The 23736-nt window shown below is 39.9% G+C and overlaps 1 protein-coding gene and 1 long non-coding RNA gene across 5 annotated transcripts in view; both read right to left on the minus strand.

Annotated features, from left to right (window-relative positions):
- The window catches only part of LOC117413334 (long-chain-fatty-acid--CoA ligase 6-like), a 28145-nt gene extending 10703 nt beyond the window's left edge, over nucleotides 1–17442 (minus strand). The window contains exons 1-10 of one of the 4 annotated variants that reach the window (XM_058997035.1): nucleotides 17364–17442; nucleotides 7324–7544; nucleotides 6695–6809; nucleotides 6054–6118; nucleotides 4283–4384; nucleotides 3772–3871; nucleotides 3022–3200; nucleotides 2452–2484; nucleotides 1712–1763; nucleotides 733–806 (exon numbers count right to left, since the gene is read on the minus strand). In XM_058997035.1, the coding sequence (XP_058853018.1) occupies nucleotides 733–806; nucleotides 1712–1763; nucleotides 2452–2484; nucleotides 3022–3200; nucleotides 3772–3871; nucleotides 4283–4384; nucleotides 6054–6118; nucleotides 6695–6809; nucleotides 7324–7544; nucleotides 17364–17427 (1005 nt within the window). In that variant the 5' untranslated portion in view covers nucleotides 17428–17442. Of the gene's footprint in view, nucleotides 1–732; nucleotides 807–1711; nucleotides 1764–2451; nucleotides 2485–3021; nucleotides 3201–3771; nucleotides 3872–4282; nucleotides 4385–6053; nucleotides 6119–6694; nucleotides 6810–7323; nucleotides 7545–14290; nucleotides 14621–16774; nucleotides 17146–17363 lie in introns of those variants that run through there. The other 3 variants (XM_058997037.1, XM_034022379.3, XM_058997036.1) reach the window with 3 other exon arrangements.
- Nucleotides 17443–19458: 2016 nt separating this feature from the next.
- The window catches only part of LOC131699660 (uncharacterized), a 47348-nt gene continuing 43070 nt past the window's right edge, over nucleotides 19459–23736 (minus strand). The window contains exon 4 of the long non-coding RNA XR_009308248.1: nucleotides 19459–21108. This is a non-coding gene — a long non-coding RNA (uncharacterized LOC131699660). The remainder of the gene's footprint in view (nucleotides 21109–23736) is intronic.

Here is a 23736-nt window from a genome sequence, read left to right on the forward strand (position 1 = left end):
TCATAAGCCTCTGTTGTTGACAGCAGCAGGACTTGCTTGTTTTTCGTAGGTCAAGGGGACCCAGTACATAAACTCATCGGGGGATTGATTTGAGCTTGAATAGTCATTTGGACCGGAGCAGTTTTGTTTCCAGGATATTCACATCCTCTGCTGTTCTCAACACTGAGCTTGGAGGACAATTACGCTGAGAAACTGGCAACTCATTGTAGGAGGCAGAACGTGGAAAAGTTACAGGAAGCGGACAATTATTTGAAAGAAGGGCACCAAACTGACGTACAGTATTCCAAGAGTATCATTTAAAGACATAGGCAATATCCCATGTGTGGTCGAGTGGTTAAAGAAACAGGCTTGTAACCAGAAAGTCCCCGGTTCAAATCCCACCTCAACCACTGACTCATTGTGTGACCCTGAGCAAGTCACTTAACCTCCTTGTGCTCCGTCTTTCGGGTGAGACGTAGTTGTAAGTGACTCTGCAGCTGATGCATAGTTCACACACCCTAGTCTCTGTAAGTCGTCTTGGATAAAGGTGTCTGCTAAATAATGTACTTCTAGAGTGCAGCTGCAGACCAAGGTATTCTCACAGTAACACCTACAATCCTCCACATCAATGTGTGAACATAAAGAACCAATCATTTAACACTAAATACAACTTCAGTGGTTTTAACATGCTGAATACCAAATGATTACATTCAAAATCATTTTGATTCAACATGTACAGCCATGTGGACCTACCTCAGTGACTTTCAGAAAGCCGGAAAAATCGGCTACTACGTTCCCATGAGTCAGCATGACACCTTTAGGGTTTCCTGGAAAGAAATAACATCATTACCTTACAGTAAAGAAAGATCACATAGCTTAGCAAAGTGTGGTCCTTTTGTTAATAGACTGTGCTAACAGAGATTTGGACTGAAGGGCCTATAATTGAATGTGTGTCCACTGTGCCCACAAATGCAAAGCAAGATAATGTTCTGAGTGCATGGTGTAAACAAGAGACGCAACAGCTTTCTAAAAGATAAACAGGAAACGCCAGAAAAGCAGAAGCTCTATTAAGCAAGAATCTAAGAAGGAAAACACAAAGCCTGGTTCACACCCACTTGAGTGATGCATGGCTTCCTGTTAAATGTGCACAGTGAAATGCAGTGCAGTGTTTTGTGATATATGTAACCGTAAAGGCTGCCCTAGGTGTTGCAAGTCTGTAATATATCAGTGTCTGCAGATTGCTGGACAGCAGCAGCACACCCACATGTAAAAGGCAAGGAGGGATGACGTACTGCAGGGCCCCAGTTCCTGTCACTATCAATGACTCTCCTGTGAAGAAGAGTAACACCACTGAATGCACAGTGAATTGTAAACCGCGCGATGGGAATGAGAGAGACACCCGAGAGACACTAACAGGCTCAATCGACTTATTTTCTTTTAATGGATTATCTTTCTGTGCAAAACAGAGAACACGTGTCCGCCATCCGAAGACAGACAGAAACTTCTTCTCCAGCTCAGGGCTTCATAGAACGCAAAGGAAATCTATTCTGACGCAAGTCTTATCAGTTATTTTCAGCTTAGTTGAACAATGCATACTTACAGGGAAGTGTCATTTTGCATGCACTAGGTGACCCTTCGGAAAGTATAATGGTTTCCATTTATTTGCATTTATTTGCATCCCCTGCACAGGTAATATAATAAGATGATCATATGAATACACAATGATGCTCACCTGTTGTTCCACTAGTAAAACACACAATGGATAAATCGTCTGGTTGAGGAGGCTGTATAAAAAGGAAATTACAATTAGACGTGCAGTATATCCATTTAACAGCAACCCTGCTCGTGTGCTAGTTTCTGATGGCACGTTTCACTGCCTCATTCCTCATCATCAGGGGAGTCAGTGCAGGCAGATTAAATAGCTCTTGCTCATGTTTTTTAAAATGATCCCCCTGGATGCCCTTCAGTAGCTGCAATGCACTGCGCATTCAGAAGCTGACTACACTAAACAGCATGCAGCAACAGTTTCATGAAAAAATCTCAGTAATTCACACTGTTCACAATACAGGGAGCTTCTCTGGGCAGCATCTGTCAGGTGTGCCTCTCCTAATGTCAATCAGTAAATACACATTAGAAGTTACAGCACTGGAAATCACTCAGCTATCCATTTTGCCAGCTCTCAAATTAACAAGCCACAAGCCAAAGGCAAGAGACTAAGTTAGAAGTTGTTTCCTTCTTTGATAGATGCATTCTTGATGACACAGGCAGTTCTGCAGACTCTGTGATGAGAAATAATCAATAATACCAACTATTGCATAAGGTTTAAATAAGCTGAAGTAGTTTGGCCAAATGCCTCACAGAGCACACGTCTGACACAGTCTCTACTGGTATTAGGGATGGTTTATTCCTGCCTTCTCTGTGCTTTTGGACAACTGTAAAGAGTCAGGCTGAGAGTAATCACACAGTACGTACCACAGGAACTCTATGGTGCACTCTCCCCAGCGCCTGGATGTACACATAAAAAAACAACATTCTCAGAATAAAAGGAAAACAGCGTTTACAGAAAAGGCAGCTCAATCTCTGAGGCTGAAGTGGCGATGAGTAACAACAATGGAAATATAAAGTGCTGTTATTATGAGTAATACACACAAATCTATCATTTCATAGACACCTCCAAACAATGGTTCATTAATAGTGCAAACATTTCAATCTTGAAACTACCGTAGGTATTTATTTACCCTTTCAATGTGAGGTTTTCTTCCAAGCCGTTATTTAAAATGTAGACTTTCTACCCAGATATTCTGCAATCATCTACCGTGACGCAGTAACTGTTAGTCCACCCTGATTACATTGTGCAGTACACTAACAAGCGCTCAAATTAACAGCAAGGTGAAAATCAGAAGCATAATTAATCACAGAATGGGTTTGTAAATACGTTATGAGAGCAATATTATGAATATGGACTGTTGCTTATTTCTTTGATCTGCTCTTTCTCATTCTTCATATGGACATGCTTATATTGCATTGGCAAAGTGTGGGTACCTCCACGTCCTTAATGAATTGGATGTGAACCCCACATCTGTCCCCCCTCTCTACAAGCGCAGGGTCAAACGGGTCCATTAAAATGATAGTCTTCAACCCGGGGGTTTCCAGCGTCTCCACGTTCTCCAAGAGGACGTTGGCCTTCTCGGGCTTGTCACATATAACTGTAGAAATCTCAGCTAGAAAAAACAGCACCACTGCAGTTAACGACAATTTGTGCAATCACAGTTTAAAGGGGTTATAAGGGTTTACCCAGAAGTCCTTCGTGGTCTGGCACTTAATCATTCCTCCTACTCTTTCAACCCCTCCTTTCCTGTCATTAACCAATCAGCTGCTTTCCATAATGACTGACATGCTTTGCAGCCAGTGACACTCTGTGAGGTGAAATGTGCAGGTGTAATATACTACCTAAAAGTAAGGCAGGACAAGTAAACAGAGAAGCTCCATTTTGAACCATCAAAGCAATGGGGAGAAATACAATTCTATAGGTATAGTACTATGTTTTGTATGCTTTTAGTTCACCTGCATGTGGCTATATTGGTGGAGAAGCGCTACCTCCACTACAGAAGCATGTGATTATATCCACAGTAGTACAGTAATCGTTCAGTGTAACAGCCTTGATCAGCGTCAGCTACAGCATCTTGGGTTCCACGGCTGGTCAGTGTCAATGATCTGCTTATATTGCTTGCATTGTAAGTGTAAAGTATTTAAATCACAGGTACATCAAGAGCTTACCTGGATTTCTCTTACCTGTGTTAATAATATAGCGAATAGCCCCTGGTCCTAGAGTGTCGTAAAGTGGCACAACCACCATAGAATAGGTATAGCAAGCCAACTCTGAGATAATCCACTGCAACACGCAAAACAAGAACAACAACCAAGGATTATCAACATGGGAGGACTTCTGTTTTTATGAGTTTACATTTCAGCTAGCAACAAAACGTACTTTAACAGATTAAGTAAATGAACCATAATATGTTTAAGGGATGCCTTAGTATTAGGATATACATCCAAGTCTTGTCTAGCTGAACTTTCTACATCTGTACACTTAAAATCTATAATTTCATATGTTTGAAACATATTTACCAATTTAAAAGCAAGAAATGTAGTAAACAATGGAAATACTAATAAAACTACTACTAATACTACTATTACTAATAATAATAATAATAATAATAATACATATTTTTTTGGTGTATAACATCTTGGAAATAACATGCAGCATTTGTCCATAATAATCCATGAAATGCTGATGCCTCACCTCCGGTCTGTTCTGTGCAAAGACCCCAATGAACTGCTCTGGACAGGGTCTGCATCCCTGGAAAATCAACCCCGAGCCCAGGCACTGAGCCCTGTCTGAAACCTGGGGGCAGCAAGAGAGAACCGGGGTTTAATAAGCAGCATGCTGTATGAACCAGTACAAGGGCAGTCAGTGTAGTTACAACCACATACAAAGCATGCATCAAAGGCTTTTTTTACTCAAGTGTGCTATTTGCACCATTTATTTTTGTGACGGGACAATAACTAGTCAAAACTAGTAAGAAACTATTCCAGGATTCATATGTAGAGCCCTTATACATACTGTATATTTAGAGTTCATGAATAAAACACATTTTGATGAAAAACTAAACCCTAGGTCTGTAAGACATACTAAACTTGAGTTTTTCTTACATCCCAAAACAGGGGTAGATTTATTACCCGTTTTGCAAAACAGGTAAAAAAACAAACAAACAAAAAAAAAACACAGTAAAAAAGCTTGATTCAAAAAGAGGTCAAAGTTTGGCAGAATGCTCCAGTGTAATGACTGCATATACTTGGAAAAAGCCAGCAAAAGAACAGGCGTTTACCTTTCCGTTGCAGTTTAATAAAGCAACTGAAAGGAAGTTTACCCCATAAACGCAAAGTCTAAACATAGTTCATTCCCATTAATCAGCTTAGCTGTGTTTCCCTCGCCAAAAACTCAACTATTTGCCCTTCTCTCCTAATTGGCAGAGGATCCCGTCACAGTCTGCAGGTTTAAGCACCCTCAGATCACAAGAAATCAACCTCACAGCGCACAGCTTACACAACCAAGCTAGCCTGAAGACACCTGAAAGGCTCAGGGGGAAGCGGTGTGTCGGGGTGGGGATGCACTTGAGTTGCCTCAAACTTGCTGAATGAAAGCACATAACGACCCACCGTCTGCAAAAAACATGGGGAGACACTGCACTGCAGGGTCATTATTACTCTGGGTCGCTGCACTGCAGGGTCATTATTACTCCGGGTCACTGCACTGCAGGGTCATTAATACTCTGGGTCACTGCACTGCAGGGTCATTAGTACTCTGGGTCACTGCACTGCAGGGTCATTATTACTCTAGGTCACTGCACTGCAGGGTCATTATTACTCTGGGTCACTGCACTGCAGGGTCATTATTACTCTGGGTCACTGCACTGCAGGATCATTATTACTCTGGGTCACTGCACTGCAGGGTCATTAGTTGTGCAAACTAGCAGTACACAATGCAAGTGAATGTCAACCATACAAACATGTGAAGGAGACATCCATTTTGATGCCTCTTGTGTCAGTTTGGTATGTTAGCTTTTTTGTAAAGCTTTTACTGGGTTGAGTTCCTTCATATCAGATTGCATTGCAATTACATGATTTTGTTTGAACACCAATGGTATTCCATTAGCAGAATTTAAGATATATGCCTCAAACCACTGTGTAACGTTGACTGTAACATGCTAATCTGAAAGCACATAACTAATTGCAGATAAGCATTGCACAAGAACCTCTGTTTATGTGAATTGTATAGTGCTGAGTCACCATGTCAACTAAGACCAAACATACAGCATGATGAACCCCAGAGGAAAATCCTAATGCTGTGATTGCTTATGGTTAGATCACAGCTTTTATACAAAGTAGCAAACATCTGCATCATTTCTATTGAGAATGCAGCTACACAGTTAAACCTAGTGATCATTTTCAGCGATCAAGCACAGACACATGTCAAAGGACTGATGCTGCTTGCAGTGCAGAGGATTACTTACCTCCCTGTACGACAGCCATTCATATGGTTGTTTGGGCTTTCTGGAGCCCAAACAAGGGCCGTCACCTAATGACACAGGAACAAACCACAGGTTAACTGAAAATGTATTGGCTGCAACTGACACCAGCATTGAAAAAGAAAAGGACAGTACACTGAACATGAATAGGTGCACTTTTTCAGTACTGCAATAAAACATCAATACAGGCTAATTTATGAACAACTTGGAGGCGTAATGTATGCTAGGTTGTGTGAAAGTAGAGCTGTTAGTTTGGGGGTGGAAGCATAGCTGTTTAGGGCATCATTTCCAAAGGCTGTGATCCAATTGAAGTCAACAGAGATATGCTCAAATAACTTTGATGCTTATATGGAGCACTACAGATGTGCTGAGAAACTTCAGGAGACTTTGTTCTCATTAGTTAGCTTGCTGTGCCAACGCATGTTTCTTTAGCTTATTATAATCATTTAATTTATTGTAGCGTTACTAACAAATTGACATATTGCTGTAAATATGTACAGCACTATATGATATTTGATTTGATTCATTGAATCATACAGATGCTGTATACAGTGTATTCTGGGTGCATGCCACTGATTTAGATTGAACGGAATGACATTGCCCCAGTGATGGTGCTTGGTACTAACCTGCTATGTGCAGCCCTCGCTGGAACACCTCGTACATCGTTCTCGCATCATCATAATAGTGTGTTAGCAGCTTGGGATTGTCACCCAGTACAGAGCGGCGTGCACCAGCGTAGTGCTGCAACATGAAAGAGAAACACGCACTCAGCTTTTATTTCTCTGGCTTCTGGAAGTCAAACAATGTTCCAGAATTATCTTTGTATCGAAAAATTATTTCAGCTAATGCATTAACTAAAGTCCTTTTTTAAAAGCCAGACTGTGTCCAGCCGCCCCTGACGAACCACGGTAACAGTGTTAAAGGAATATCGCCACAAAATAGAAAACAGTTTAATTTGCATGCATAGGTTAAATCAGGCCAACAAGACTTATGCCTAGAGACTGAGTTTCTGCAACACAGTCTGGAACAAAGAGCAGTTGCACAGAACTCATCAAGCATTCCCTGTTCTCAGCTATAATAACTGTTCAAGGATGGTAAAGGGTACTTGCAACCTCAGGGTGTTGGACCTTTCTGCTTGCATGAAGGACTATTCTGAGTTTACACATATAAATCTCTTTCAAGCCAACCCCAGTGGCAGATGGAAACAAGCCTCACTGTTTTGCAATGATGCCCCGCAGCAACAGCAGCAGCTTACCTCCACTTCCTTGGACTGCCTTGTGAGGTCACAGGGAGGTTTCATGGCCTTGGGTCTGGTGGCCAGCCAGTAGGCAATGACAGCGGCGAGAGCCCCGATCCCGACCAGTGTGGGGGCAGGCAGGCTGCGGAAGAACTGGCTGAACTCCTGGAGCTCGGGCAGGCGCAGGCTCCTCAGGATCTCCTGGGCCTGCATCTTCTCAATCAACGTGTTACTAATCTCTGCAGAGAAAGAGAAGCTTTAACAGGGAGGCGCCCGGCTTTGTGCTCACATATTTAGTTGCTAACAGATTTAATTCCATGCAAAATATATATATTTTTTACTATATTACCTTGAATTAGTTTCCTTTTTCTAAGGTCAGCATATTGTAAAGATCAATGAGCACATATGACAGATGTATTAGATTGATGTCTCCTGTAAAATGTCACCCAAGGTGTTTTCAAAACCTATATGAAGTCTGTATCTTGCGTGAACTGGCGACCCCGCAAGTCACAAGCGAACGTCTTAACCACAATGCAAAAGAGCCAGGCTCGTATGCCTTTGTGGTTACAGGGCTTTTAACTTCATCTCTCTGGCAGGAGACTGAATTGGTAACGGCAGTGCAGCACACAATGCTGCCCATTCCACTCATTTCCTAACAGATACGATGCCTGGTTGAAGGGTTATAATGAAACAATTTAGATAATCTTGCAATTGCAGAAACAGATTTAACATTAATTAAGCACCTTCATAAAGGGGGTGATACAATGATGTTGCATTTCACCTGCACTCAAAGAGTGACAAATACTGGTAACTACAATTCAACCTTGCAGGGGTCACACACTGTAAAACATATCATTATAACCCCTGTGAGAGCTGCCTTTCTTACCCAATCAGATTATTTCATTTCTTACAGGCTTAAACCTTGGAGGCTTTCACAAAAGCCACAGTAAAAGCATATTTGAGCTGTATGTGGTATAGAATGCAGCTTTCCTCAGCAAGACATGGAGAGGGGCAGATTTTTTTTTTCTGTAATTGAAGTAGATCCCTAACTATTACACAAGCCTAACTCAATTCTGTTGCAATGGGGAGTTATGTAATCGTATGAAAAGTTCACAAAAACAACTAAGCCTTTGTAAGGAAAGTGTCTTATGGTTTCTCTGGCAGCAGATGCTTGCAATGCAGCCTGGGAGTTCTTCAGTAAATCACTTACATTCCTGCAGCACGGTTTCAGACACAGCGCATACAAGGTTACAATTTCATTTTTTTTATTCTTTAGTAAAACATAGAAAGGTCCCATTTATTAATATTGATATCATATTAGTTTACTTTCAAATAAACTGGAACATTGTGGACTCCAGGCCTGGTGTAGGCAGCATGCACAAATTCCCATACTAATCTGTCTAAAAAAAAAAAAAAAGAACACTAGGATGGTGAAACATTAACTGATTATAAGAAATAAAACTACCTGTACGAACAGGACTATGTGATTAATAAAGCCTGGAAACCATATAGAGGGAGATTCAGAATGTGTGCCCTCCTACTTTTATCTTAATTAATGAGCGAGTATTGAGAGTCTCAGTATTGTACTTGTACTTTTAATCTGGATTGCTAGTTCGGGGGCCCCTTGTGTAAAAAAATGCATGGTGACAGAGAATTCATCTCTTCATTTTTAATCTTTCATAAACATGATAAAAATCCCAAGGTCTACATCAATGCTCCCCACAACAAAAATAAAGTTGTACAATCATTCAGTTTATTATAGGTGTTAAAATGAACTCGACGGAAACAATACATAACAGAACGAAACCCATACATTTCAACCTTACTCTTATTCGTGTTCCATTCCGACACCCATGCACTGTAGGCTGTGTGTATTTTTAAGGTGTTTAATGGGACACAATCTTGTGGGTCATAAAGAGGTATTTTTTGATTGAATGCAAGGTTTCCTGGAACATACTGTACATCCTACATGCAGTTCTGTAACACTTACCTGCAATGCCTTAGTCTTCATAGCTGATCCTATAAACAGCATTCTTCTTCAGTGATAATATTATATATTTTTACTTTTGTAAAACGAGGAAGGTGGCATTCATCTGACAAGTGAAATGAGTGTGTATTCCCGAGACTGCTATCGCAGTATTTAGGCCACCAGTAGCACAACACATTCTGTGTACAGTAATGATATTTGACAAAATGTCTCGAAATACCTCTTCTGCTATTTACAGAACAAAAAAAAAAAAAAAAAACACATCACCCTCCTTTGTTCCAGATCAAGGACAAAAGGGCTTTCTGATGTAATTGCATTAGATGGTAAGACTGGAGGATTCTCAGGCAGGCCTGAGCTGTCTTACTGGGCTGAGTTGAGTGGTGTCGGACAGGGCCAGAGCTTAGCCCTTTTTTACACACACTGTAATCCCTGAAACGCACAGTATGAACATGCTCATTCCAACGCTGCCAACATCGCATTCGTTTTTAATTTGGTTAATTACAGAAAGAAAAATACATTTAAAAATCCTTTCGGGAATTGTGTCCTACCGTAATGCCCCTGTAAAAGCATGAGCTGCTGTCTGTGTAGTGCACTGTGCTTCGAAGAGAGGACCACGGGCCAATTCAATTTACTGTATCGCTCAAGGGAAATGTTAAGGAAACGATATTAATTTAATTGAGATAATATGAGGTTTGAAGAGATAATGCCTGGTCCCTATTCACCATTAACTCTGTATGAAAGTCTGATTAATGCAATAACGTTTGATATTCAACATTATCATAATTGTTAAAACAAACCAGTAAGCATTCAGGTTTCAGGAACACCAATCAGCAATCCATTATTCTATATCAAGTACAGATGTGTAATTTAAGTGACAGAATGAGGAATTCAGAGTTTTAAACATTTTCAAATGCTATTTTAAAAGGGTCTTTTTTGTTTGTTTTACCTTGGCTTTTCTGCTCCCTTCAATATAGTATTACGGCTAAGCTGCAATGCAGACTGCCTGTGAGGCTGTAGCCCTTTGACTGTTTGCCCCATTGGCTCTATACATAGAAGAAATGAAATGAAGATAGCAGAGTCAACGTATGGGAGCAGCCTCTGTGCTCTGCTGCAAAGCATCTCAATCATTCCAGGCAGGCTCTTTGTCTTGCTTCCACTTTCTATCCTGCATCAGCGAATGGTGATACATTAACTGATTCTATGAAATACAACTATCAGTACTTTGCAGTATTACATAGTAAGGAGTTCCTAATAACTTTAACTTCTTCTTAACCCTATGCACCTTTCCATTACTGAAAGCATTATGCGATGTTCACTTCTCTACTTAACTCAGACCTAGTTGAGACCCCTGTTCGAAGACCCTTTGAAAAGTAATTCCTTAATGTATTTTTGAAATGCTCAGTATAACAATAACGCAATCCAGATTCACAGGAATGATTCAGAAAGACAGTTCTTTAGAGATTACTCACATCTATATAGAGTTTTAGCATTTTACCTTGTAAATGACCGTAGGTTGAAAATGATTCAGTTCAAAAGCCTACGTGCAGCATGATCAGTTTATCTGAGCAAAGAGCACATGACAGATATTGTAGCTTGCAGGTCTTATTTGCTTGAACGGAATGACACATGGGAAAGGCAGATTCCACTCTGTTGTCATGGTGTCTGTTGGCAGTGATATTTTCATTGCCTACTCCGGAAAACATTCAATTTCACAGCACCAAAACAAATTGAAATAAGCAGCAAAGATACAATTCAAACTTAAAAACGAGGAACACCATGGGGAAATCACAGCAAAGTGTAGTGAAGCACAGTGAAAGCATGGAGGAAGCACCAATGGTAAATCACAGGCATGTATGGCAAAGCAGATCCCAAGCATATGGTAAACTAGATGGCATTTCTCTTTCTTGGGCCTTGTATCCTTTGCTTTGTAAGACAAGATTTGGGGAGAGCTGAATGAAGGACAACTCAGTGTCCTGGCCAGCTTTCTTATGGGGCTTCTGGAAGTTATGAATTCAGCTGGTGCATGAAGTCACCAGACACAGCATGGTAATAAACACACATTACTGTACAAACTTCCTCACAGTAGGATGGTTTATTTGTTGATCTGCTGAGGCGCTGTTGAAGATCACACTGTCTCAGTATAATGGTATCCAGGGATGGTATGTTTATATGTTTTTATACAGTCCAGTGGACTATCGCTTACAATCCAGACCCTGTGCCAGAGCCCTAGGAATACCAAGGCTTCCAGCAGTCATGCATTTGGACAGAGAGACTGACAAGCTGCCTATAATTAAACACGTACAGTACATTTTGCTTTCATTCAAGATGTAAATGATTGATCTGAAAGGCACACGCTGATTCATTCATTGTATCAGTCTATGTGTGAGTGGTTGATCAGAACAGCCTGTTAAACTGAAACTGAATGAACTGCAGTCGTCCCCTTAGAAACAAGAGGAACTGTATCTCCAGGGCTGTATTCTAGGGAGCCGCCCTACACTTAACGTTAAAGAAGGCTGACACAGCAACTCTACTCTTGCTTATTGAGGACTCCATGGATTGAGGACTCCAATGCACACACCACACAGTCCTTAGTTCTGCTTTTACAGCCCATAACATTGGCAGCATATCCAAGCAAGAACACTTATCCTCTGTCCTACCCAGCCTCCATGGAAAAAGCCTTCTTTTTTTCCTCTTTTGCTATCCTATACAGAACTAAAGCACAAAGCCCTAAGAGGAGTGCTTTTCAAGGAGCAAGTCAATATCAGTATCCCCCAGTGAACTGAGGGAAAGAAATAAGTATACGTCATATCCCAGTGACAGTGCTAGCAACAGTAATGTGGAATCAGCACATCTCAGGGCACCGCAGCATCAAGACTAGTGCAGAGTTTGTCCACTGTGTAGACTGCACAGTATAAGCCGATAATGATAAAGCAGCACACTGCTTAACACGCCTTCCTGAAAATTACAAAATGAATGCATGTATATTGTCATGCATTATTTCTACCATAAAACAGTACACAATAGGCTATGAACTTAACAGATGTGTAGAATAACAACTATCTGCAGCAGATTCAGAGGAATGTCAAGACTGTTGTCGAGTGTGACAGACACATAGACAGATAAGGGGGGGGGGGGGGCACCCAATAGAAAGGCTTAGAATTGCCATATACTGCATGAACTAATTTGTCCACATTAGCTAACAATTAAAGTCAAGCTATGGTTTCCTGCCAGTTGCTGTATTATTACTTGCTGACTTTACCCATTTTTTTAATTCATTTTCTGTATGTAAACACACAGGCAATATCCACGAATCATTAGCACCCCAGCAATGCTAATTCGTCATGATGATAAAATACGATGTGCACCTATAGCCATTCTGTCAGTCATGTTTTACTTACTCATGGAATACATTTGAAAACCCCACATGCTCATATGTGTGTGTTTTCACTACGATTAAGTAGATGTGGATTGCTTTGTTGTCACATGCAAATGAGCAACCATTATAACTTTAGGCTTGGCACCCTTTTCACTGAATTGTGTAATTGATAAGATCTAACAGGTTTTCTTATCTTTTAACCCTGTAGGGTGCATCTCTCCTCCATGCTGATCCCAAGATATTCCTCCAATGCTCTCTGTGCTGGACAGTCATGACTTTTCAGAACAAAACCCCAAACCAGCTTGGTGTCTTTCACTTCTCCCACATTAAAGCAGATGAGATCCCAGGAGAACGGAATTTGGAATTTTGGAATGGAACCCAACGGGGACTCGCTTCTTCTTAAAAGTGAAGACAATGTATTGGAGAGTACAATAATAAGGGGTGCACTGAAAAAAAGACTTCTTGTTGAAACCCTTGTCATTGGATGCCTTGTGTTTCTAGAATTCGCACTAATGTGTGTGTTATGGCAATGGATGAAGGACCCAGTGCAACCTCCTAGCTTGCAATGTCGTCATGGTAATAACAAGCATATGCGTGGTCGTTTTAAAAGCCTTTATTGATGACAGCCTGCATGCAGTGAAGAATTACACAGGCGATATAAAGAGATCTGTGTTAGAGGTCAAGAGCAGACAGTGTTTTCAGCTCTATATGTTCAAACTTCTAAACAATTCCAATTCTCATACATCATTATTTATGCCTTTCTTATAATACTGAAAGGTGTAGGAAAAGAACAGGTAGGGCACCTATAGCTTTCCTTGCTTATCCATAACTTGATTCCTGTTATAGGGTATTCCCTTCACTAGTGCAACAACTCTGCAGTGTGTAAAAGCAAGGGTGTACAGGAAGGTGGTCCTATTTTCAATGGTGTGTACAAACTTTCATGGTTCATTTTCATGGTACACGACAATATATTGACTTTCATGTGTGACTATCCATTCCCTACACTTCATGGAAAGTATTGATGAAAGACATGGTATACTTGGCCTTTTAATTGAATTAACCAGCTGCTGGTGGTGCTCATTAAGGGTGCGCTCTTTTCATAACCAGGTTACTGGCAGGGGTGCACAGACACTCATACTTGCAATTGCCTTTAAGAAGTATTTATCGGGGGGTATTCAATACATCCATTCATTAACGGGTTGACTAATGGGAAAATAGCACAGAAAGCTTAAACATGCTTAAAACGCCCCTTCGCTTTTTACTTGTAAGATGAGGTTAAATGCTATTTAAGAGTAAGGGGAAATCTCCCTTTATTTTGTACCTCTATAGAATAAATCCTGCTTTAAATAGTACTGCACAGTGGAATACGGGGTCGATTATAAATCCTCTCTCAAGGAATTATTTCACAGTGTTTAGTATGCCCCTTATGGCTCATGATTCTCTGTAGCTCACTAAGAAGCATGAACATGATACCCAATCTACCCACTGCAGACACACTGTGACTGACACACAGAACCCTACCAAGATAGCAGAAACCACAAACCACCTCATGTGACAGAACGACTGCCCTTCACAAGACAGCTAACAAATTACGTCAAACCGACTTGGAAGCAGAAAGTTACCTGTGTTTGACCAGCACGACTCTTCAGCTTTCTCCTTCACAGCCCTCCTTTGACGAAACCACTTAAATCCTACCACTGCAGACGATTCACCCAAACAGACAGACAAAGGCAATAAAAACCATGTACTATTTCACCAACCTCCAACTTTGGCTTGTGTGACGAACTAAGAGAGCCTCCTTCAAAAACAGCCTGATATGTGATAGGTGCTCTTAGCACTTTTTCCATTTAAAAGGGGTAGCAACAAGCATGGGAGTCTAGTTTCCAACAGCGCTACGTGAAAGAAAAGCTTCAGCGCTTGACGTTAAAGCAACAAGGTCTCAGGATTTCCAGTGGCTATTACTTCTGCCTCGTTAGAAAGTTAAATAGTAATCAATTAGATCAATTCACCACTTGGCGACTGGAAGCAAGGCTAACTCTGATTTGCAGGGGCTTACGATAGTAAAAAAAAAAAAAGGCTCTCATCAAGCTTGTACCCAATTCCCCTCCCCGTCTGTAAACTGTCACTGACAATTAGGATTCACCGATGTCAGTTTATAGCTTATTAGCGAAGAGACCGCTGTTCAGAGGTAACCCCTGCAATAGTTTTCCATTTGCACGGCTGTCAAATTAGTCCGATTAGTTTCCTTGCCTTCTGGATCTGTTTCTACATCAAGCAATGTCGACCTGTTTAAGAAGACTGGGAGAAACAGGCATCCTTCCACTACCAGGCAATGACAGTAGGGGAAAACCTAAGACATAATAACGAACAAAAAAGAGGCAATGACTGATAGGTGGTCTTGCATTAATTTTCAGTGGCTCTGAGCTTGCCTTTCGAAAACGTGTTTGCTACTCACTGTATCACATCACCCTCACCAGACTCTCATGCCAATAGCTTTGCTTGGGTTTTTATATTTAACCCAGAGTGCCCTGTCTCTAGAAACATCCAAGAGAAGCATCAACCTCTCTGGCCACGAAATCACTACAGCAGTTTAACCAAATCAGAAAAAAAAAAATCGCTTTGCTAGAAAGTGGTGGCACTGTTTGACAAAAATGGGGTAGTCAGAAAGCCATTAGAACCAAGGGATAGATTCTACAAAGATTTTTTTTCTCCACAATTAGCACAATTCTAAAATTAATAAGAAACACTTATTTACCAACCCCTAAATTAAACATACAACAGTTGCTTTTTTCTGATTTGTTAACTTAATTTGGTGCATTTTTCCTTTATTTAAAAAAAAAAAAAGTTAATGTTTGCTTCATTTATTGACTCAGATACAAAATATGAACAAATATGTCACTAATATTTTTGTCTAACGCATGAAGTCAAGTCAGTTATTTTTTAAAACATTTGTTTTTAAATGAGGTAATAAACCGTGAAAAACAAGTCCTTACTCTATATTTCACTAGCTAAATTCAAGAAACTACAAGACTAAATATGACGTCAAACTGGCAGTCGACTAACCTTTAAGAAAGAAAGAAAGCGCTTAAGTGAGTTGCCGGTCACTCATAAGAACTAAAGCGTGCTCAGCAAACCTCAGCACCTCGATGCCAGAGGACAGCTCCACTTAACTCTCTAGTCAGCAGATTCAGTTTGGGAGGCCTAACAGAATAGTACACAGCTGACGGTTGCGTTAAATAGAACACACTTCACTACAAATTTAAAAAAAAAAACATGTATATAATAATAATATAAATAATGATCATTGGTACAATTATATGCAGCAACCACGTGAAAATCATGTAAAAATAAGAAAACACAAACATTAAAATTTCAATAACTTTGTACATTTCAGCAGTGTAACTGTAAAAGATTAATGGTTTTCTTTATGTTGTCTGTTATGTAAATTTACATTACAAATATCGTAAAATGGCAAATACGTTGGCAGTTACCATTCAATAAAAGACTGTAAAGGTGGTTTAACTGCAGCATTATCGGCAATCCTACACATTTTAACAGTGTATAATAAACAAGTCTGATAAAGGCTACATATAATGATTACTGAAATAATAGCTACCTATATTTAATCACCGTGTGCTGGTTAATACAATCTATTTTTTACATTTATTTTCTCTCAATCCCATGCACACGTTGACCTAAGTAATGTAATCTAGCAACATTTCTGAATGGGATATATTATAATCTTAAAATGGTTTGACTGTGTTGGATGTCATATTCATTTCTCCCGTTGTATTAATATAAGATGCATGTCATCTACTAAGCTTAAAAGATTCGGTTTGTTACAGGTCATGCCAAAATGATCTCAGCACAAAACCAGAAAAAAACCAATGCGCCGAGTTAATTCTAAATATAAACTGCACAGGCAATTCTACATACTGGCAGATGGAAATACATTTCTATGACTTAACATTTCGCAGTGCAATACTGCTCTGTTATACCTGATATTGACTGGCATAGTACTGACAGCATGCCATAGTGCTCGCTTTCAATTGACACATGAAAATGCACATATCAGTTAACTGCATTATTAGTAGTAGTTCACTTACCTAAAACCATCCAAATGGAGCCAGATACTAGAATAAAGGCAAGCATGTCTCTCGCATTGAGCTCGGTGCAGCTGGGAGAGCCTGGCGTTGTAGGAATCGAAGACTGCAGTAGACACTGCAGCAGCGCTGGGGCAATCTGGGAGTTTATTAGACGAGAATCTACTGAGCTAATCAATTCGGCTTTGCAGCACTGGATTGCAATGCAATCATGCCCGGTCCTTATATTTTCATGTGGTTATTTTGTTCCGTTATTTCTTTCTCTCTTAGCATCTACACATTTGCAGATTTTACTCGTCAGAGCTGAAGGTGAACCGGTCAGAACAAGGTGAAGTTAGTTTACCCATCCTCGTTTCCGGTTTTCTTTACGGCATCCTTACGTTGGTTATTATAATGTGATGTTCACTCGTGCGGCTTTTTTTTTTTTCTTCATTAAAGATGGCTGTTACACTATACACATGGGTTTAATCCTATATTATTATATTGCAGGGTATTGTTATTGTAATTCGTTTTGAATGTGCGAATCATGTTTGTCAAGTGATATTTAAAAAGGCATTACTTTGAAACAAGTGTTATATACTGTTATACTTACTTTGCGTTCGTCTTACATATTCCGCTTTTTCCGGTACAGAACAGGTGTAGCTTAATTTGATCATTTATTCGGCTTTACAGCGACCACTAGTGTCGGGTATCGGTAGCAAAAAACTGTAATGCCTTGGTTGGGGAAGTCAGTTTCCCAAAAATAACTGAAAATTCTATAAATAGAAGAATATGTCTCAGAAGTAAAAGATGGGATATAGATCAGGGTGATTTTTAATAACATGCACATATTTGTGTAAGATCGGTACTGTTACATTGAAAACACTAGGATTTTGTTAATTGTAAATATGTGTTCCCTATTCACAAAACAAAGATAAACGACAGTCTATAACTGTCTATAAGAAGCTGTATGCAAACGACACCACACAACAGACAGTAATATCAAATGCATCAGTTCATCATCTGAATATAGTTTTTAGATAAATAAATTTGAACAGAACTCAGCTTTAATGTCCAGGGCAGACATGTCTCCATGTGGGTCTGCTCAATCAAAGAAAGGATCCATAAGTCAAGAGCCACAAAATTATGAGGAATCACAGTTTAAAATTATTATTATACTGATTTTACTGGCACTACAATAAATGAGACACACACAGGCAGATGCAAGGGTCCTGTTACTGCTGATGAAGACTGTTGTCTCACTCCCACTGAAGGATGTAAAAATGCCGTAACATGATGTTGAAAGACACATTGTTAACTCATTTTTTGATGAATGCACATTCAAAGACACTGTGTGGAAGGTGGTGCCATCGTTAAAATGGAATAGCAACCCCCTACTCATGATCCTCAGGGATTAGAATGACCTTCTGTGCCTCGCAGTGCAATGTGGTCTGCCTGTGCGGTAATCCAGAATCTGTACATCGTAAACACACAACCGTCTCCTGAGGCTGGGTGCTCCGTTAAGACACGCCGTCTGGCGGCTTGTTCACTAATCATCATCAACTCATTTCCTGTTGAGTAGTTTAGCAGTGAAAATCCCACAGTAGGATGTAACCGGATGAAACAGACTGGTGGGTTTCTGGGGGAGTTATTTTTTAGTGGTGTACTATAACCTATCTCAGAACAGTGTTGTATCACCCTAGCCGACACCACTGGATTCAATGCTTGAAAAACTACGGAAGTGCATCGGCCTTGTTTTGACAGGCTGTCACTGGTCTGTGAGACAGATGGCTGTGAGGAGATTTGTATGCACAAGCGACTTCCTCTTCCAACGCTTCCTCTTCCAAAGGTCGTTTCTCATGAAGTCAGGTTAATTATTCATAAAGCCTGTTCGTTTTGTGCTGTATGTCTCAAGCATCTATAAGAAGAGGAACTGACCCATGTACAGTAGTGCATGTTGGAGTCATTCTAATCTGGAAAACTGGGAGACCTTGGTATCATTAGTTTGATCCTAGTTTCATCCTTACCGAATATGCGTGCTGGATTTGTGTCACCTTTTACAATAAGAGTGGAACAGAGAACCATGTTCATAGAGTCTGTCTCCTAACCCTTAAAGGAATACCGTGTATAATGAGAGGTGTCACTCATATTCCATTTCTATCTGGTTTAATATTCTATTAAGTGTGCTCTGTATGGGTTTCTTTTGTTGTTTCGGCTTCGATGAAGTGTTACAAGCAGCAAAACATGTTTCTGAAAAGACTCTTCAAGGCTGACTGTGAGGAAGTGAGGTGGGGAAGAATAATAACATTGCACAGGCTTCAGTACACCGGATTTTACTATGGGTTTCAGTGCACAGTGCAACGCTAATATGCTTCCCCACCTCACATCCTCACAATCCACCTTAAAAATGTATTCAGTATATATTAATAGTGTAGGGCATCTAATATATTCGATAGATTCCAGTATATCAACATAATGGAGGCTGTGTGGTCCAGTGGTCCCCGGTTCAAATCCTGGCTCAGCCACTGACTCATTGTGTGACCCTGAGCAAGTCACTTAACCTCCTTATGCTCCGTCATTCGGTCATTTGATGTAAGTGACCCTGCAACTGATGCATAGTTCACACACCCTAGTCTCTGTAAGTTGCTTTGGATAAAAGCGTCTGCTAAATAAACAAATAATAATAATAATAATAATAATAATAATAATAATAATAATAGCATCAGTGTATCAACAACTTTCTGTGACATGAAAGATTATGTAAACAGTTAAATTATGCATAACTTAAAATGCAATTTACAGGCACTGTACACCTATAACACAATAGGGTTAGTCTGTCCAAAGCAGTGGACACTTGCAAAGACTACAGTTTGCATTGCAAGGTTATAAAATCCACAACTGAGGTGGTGAACAATATGCAGTACAAAGCACAGATGCGTAAACTTCCCTTTGCTTTCAAGCTCATGTTACTGCAGAAGCTGATTTTATAGCCACTAGGTGGCACTGATTTTCCACAAGGTAGCCCTTATGCTCACATTGCTATAGCATTAGAGCAGTAGCTCAATGTTCTACACAAGGTTAACACTGTAAAGAAACAAAACGGGTTATTGCTGTCATACGAGGAACTGGGGACATAATTATGGCAAAGACACTTAATCAAGGATTTCCTGAACTATTTATATTCCTAGCAGTACTATGCCTATTAACTATTCCAGCAAATTCCATTTTCAACCACAGGTCAGCATCAGAACAGATGAGTTTCTGAAGAGTAGATTGATAAATGAGTTGCAAATCCATTCTAAAAACCAACTCACTTTCAATAAGAGTCTTCCCAATAGCACAATGACATTAGTTAGTAAGCCTGGTATTCACATCTCAGCAGAAAGAGCAATAGAGAATTATACATGGGAAATTTAAAAAGGTGTCACATTTAAAATCATTTCAAAATCCGAACAGAACGCCTTGTGCTCACTAACGGCATTCAGTCTTTGGGTATGATGCATATTAAGGTTCATCTTTCAGTCTTAAGCTTCCTTATCAGAAGGTTCCTGTAAAATGTTATGAGGAACAAAAACACCTTTTTTCCCCCAAGCTATTTTCTGACATCACTTATAACCCCCACTGCTGCATGCTTCGAGTAAAGAGGAAGCGTGTGCCCCCACCCCAGCCAGTCACCCAGGATCATATTCTAGTATAAATCTGTCCATGAATGTCGGGCTTCTGGAGATCAAAGGACATCACTCAGCATTTACAGTGTATTATAAATTTGAGGAAATGCTAAATGGGCCGTGTTCTCTATTCAACACTGGGAAATGGGAACTGGTTAAATTTAGCAAAACAGATTATTACAGGGCCTCTGCAAAATAACACTCAAGACAGCATGATGAAAATGCATACCATCACCATACTAATCAGGTCTGAAATGTACTTAAACAAATTGCAGTCTCGCTACTAGGAATTATGGTTATATAATAATCTCTGAAATTACAGAATCCCCACAGAAATTATGAAGCTGGGTTCTTCAAAAAAAAGTTTGGAACTTATGAAAAAAAAGTTGTACTTTTCCAATATTTCCTGGGTTATTTTGGTTGAATTGTGCGCCCATTGTCAGATTAAAATCCAGTTTTATACCATTTACTGTAAAGAACTTGTTTTCACATTTGTACGTCCACTGTGACAAACATGCAGTTGAGGTCAGTGATTTTGCAATGATTCTAAAAATACGAATCACCCAGAAACCAACACTGATGCAATACTGTGTGAATTATTTATGCTTCCTCAAAGTGTTTTCTGTTTTCTGCAGTGGAGGATTGTCAATCAGTTGACACAAAGCCGGTCGGTCTTCTCTGAATGTCTTTCTGAGAAGAAAATAAACAAGGTCTTGTGTTTAATTTACATCACATCTGTCACATTTCTACACCATTAAACTTGTCATAAAAAAATTGCCAATATGTTTTGTAATTTATTTTTTAAAAAGTGATAATTAATACTACCAAAAAAAAAAAGAATTCAGCAACAACATTACAATAATCCATTGTGTTGTCCCAATGGTGAAAAGGAATAGTGGATACTGGTCCTGAAACAGTTTGGAGGTGCACTGACCACCAAGGGGAGTCATTTAATCACCGTGGCTTTCCTAAATCACTCGGAGTTTCAACTGTTTTCTGGGAGCTCTGCCAGTGTGCTGAGGGAAGGGCTCGCAATGATAAACTGTCAGGAAGGACTTTAATCTGTTGGGACTGCTTATCACATCAAGGCTGCACGTACCACAGAAAAACAGAATGCCACCGGGATGAGGTGCTGTGTTTTTGGAAAAATTAAAAGAAATATAAATGGCTACTGATGATACAGCATCAGGTACCCATTTGCAACAAGGCCAATGTCACTGAACCAAATTATTTTTCAGGCCATTATAGTTCATGCTCATCTCTGGGTTGCCAGTCAGTGTAACCCAGCAAGGCTATCTTATAGTAAATGTACATAGAGAGACCAATAGCAGACGGAACACAAAAATGCCTTTGATAGGGTATGAATCCTTCCCACCATTAGTGCTTTCTCACCGTGTGTTACAATAGCAACATCGTTTTATTTGTGTCTGTATTGCGCCTCTGTAACGTCACTCGTTTAAAGAACGCTGCCCATACAGTCGCCACCGCTTAATCGGGACGCCTCGGTAGAGGTAACAATATCCTGAATACGCGGCTGTTCCAATTAAACGACATTTGAAACGAACTTAGTCACATTTTTTTATTTCTAAAGGCAAAGAAAAAGAATGGCATCACATTATGATTAAATTTTAAATACATAATTTAAAATACGAGTCTTTTTTTGTTACAGAAAACCAAACTAATCATTATTTTTATTTTTGATTTCTACATTAAATGAAAAATAATGAAATCACATCTTATCACAAGGCGAGGCTCCTGCGATGTTGACACACCATCATTTTGTGCCACAGCAGCCAAACTACAGGAGACTCCACTCCTCAGAGTTCAACGAGGTTTACGCAGTTTACGCAAGTCACAGCGTAATCACGTACTCACTGCACTCTGCTACGGGAAGCTGTTTTGCTGTGAAAAGCGGTCTCCGTTCATCATTTGACAATAATGTATCCCAGTTAAACGAAGTGACGTCCCAATTAAACTACATAAAGGCAGGAATGTTCAATGCGTTTCAGTGGAGTGTGTTACATTTCAGTTCAAATGTTTTTAAATCGGCCCCTCCTCTCCACAAGTATTTAAGATCGCGTGCCTTGTTTGCTGTCATTTCGGGTAACCCTAAAGCATTTGGGCGCAACGGCAATAAAAATACACCGTGTACGAAAACAAAAATGTTGTGGTTTAAGTGAACATAAAACATACCCGCATCAACCTGCAACTGCTGTATAAAAATAATACTAAAGTAATCAAACCTGCTCCCGCTTTGTACGTGAAGGCCAACAGCGAATGCAGGTCGTTTTATTTTTGTACTAGGGGAAGAAAACATGCGGGTGCATATTATTCAGAAGAAATTGCTTCACATTTCACAATCTATGTTCCTCTCAGTCCCCTTGATCCTGTACAATCCCCACGTTTCCAGCATCCAGATAAAATGCAGCGGGACGTAGCACAAAGGGGCGTGTCAGTGCCAGGGAACTGTAGACCCGCCTTCTTTGAGAATCCATCTGGAATATTAGCCATGCTGGGAAAACCCAGAGCACTAAATTACTGTAGAGAAAAATTCCAGAGGAAATCACCAGCATTCCCACTCGCTGCCCACAAGTACCTTTTCACATACTGCATGACCTCATATTTTATTCCTCCCAAAAACTCAGCATCATTATTGAGGATTTTGTTTTTCCTTTAATCGGATTTCTTTTTTAGAGGCATACAAAACATTAAACACGAATCTCTGAAGTTCAGTCGTTTAGGATATAGATAATAATAATAACCTTAGGTTAGACTGCAGCGCCGCAGCAGATAGCTGCAGTTAGATGCATGCAAATGAATTGCAGCCAGAAATATGATTCACTTTCGCAGTGTTAATCTGAAGTTTTGTGATTTTTTTAATAGGATGCACCTTGAACATCATTAGCACCTTGCATAAGCATGCATTATTATTATTATTATTATTATTATTATTATTATTATTATTATTATTATTATTATTATTATTATTATTACAAACAATGTGGTACTTAAATATATCTATATGCACGGGAGATTTTATGAACCTCTCAAAGCATTTACGCTGTGTTCAGACTAACTAGACTGTACGTGCATTCAATTCGTATGCATATAGTTAACTAATTGCAAGGGTCCCAGAGGCCCTGGCCATTGTTCTTCTATAGATCAATATGCAAAAACTAAAGTGCAATAATAGGGTACACACTTATAGCAGCCAAGAGGACACAGCTCAAGACTCCCCCTGTTGTCCAGACGCGTGTACTGTCGATTCCTGGAAATAGCTGCTTTGCAGTTAAGAGAAACACAAATCAGACTCACATG

Source organism: Acipenser ruthenus, chromosome 23, assembly GCF_902713425.1.
Source record: "Acipenser ruthenus chromosome 23, fAciRut3.2 maternal haplotype, whole genome shotgun sequence".
NCBI lineage: Eukaryota > Metazoa > Chordata > Actinopteri > Acipenseriformes > Acipenseridae > Acipenser > Acipenser ruthenus.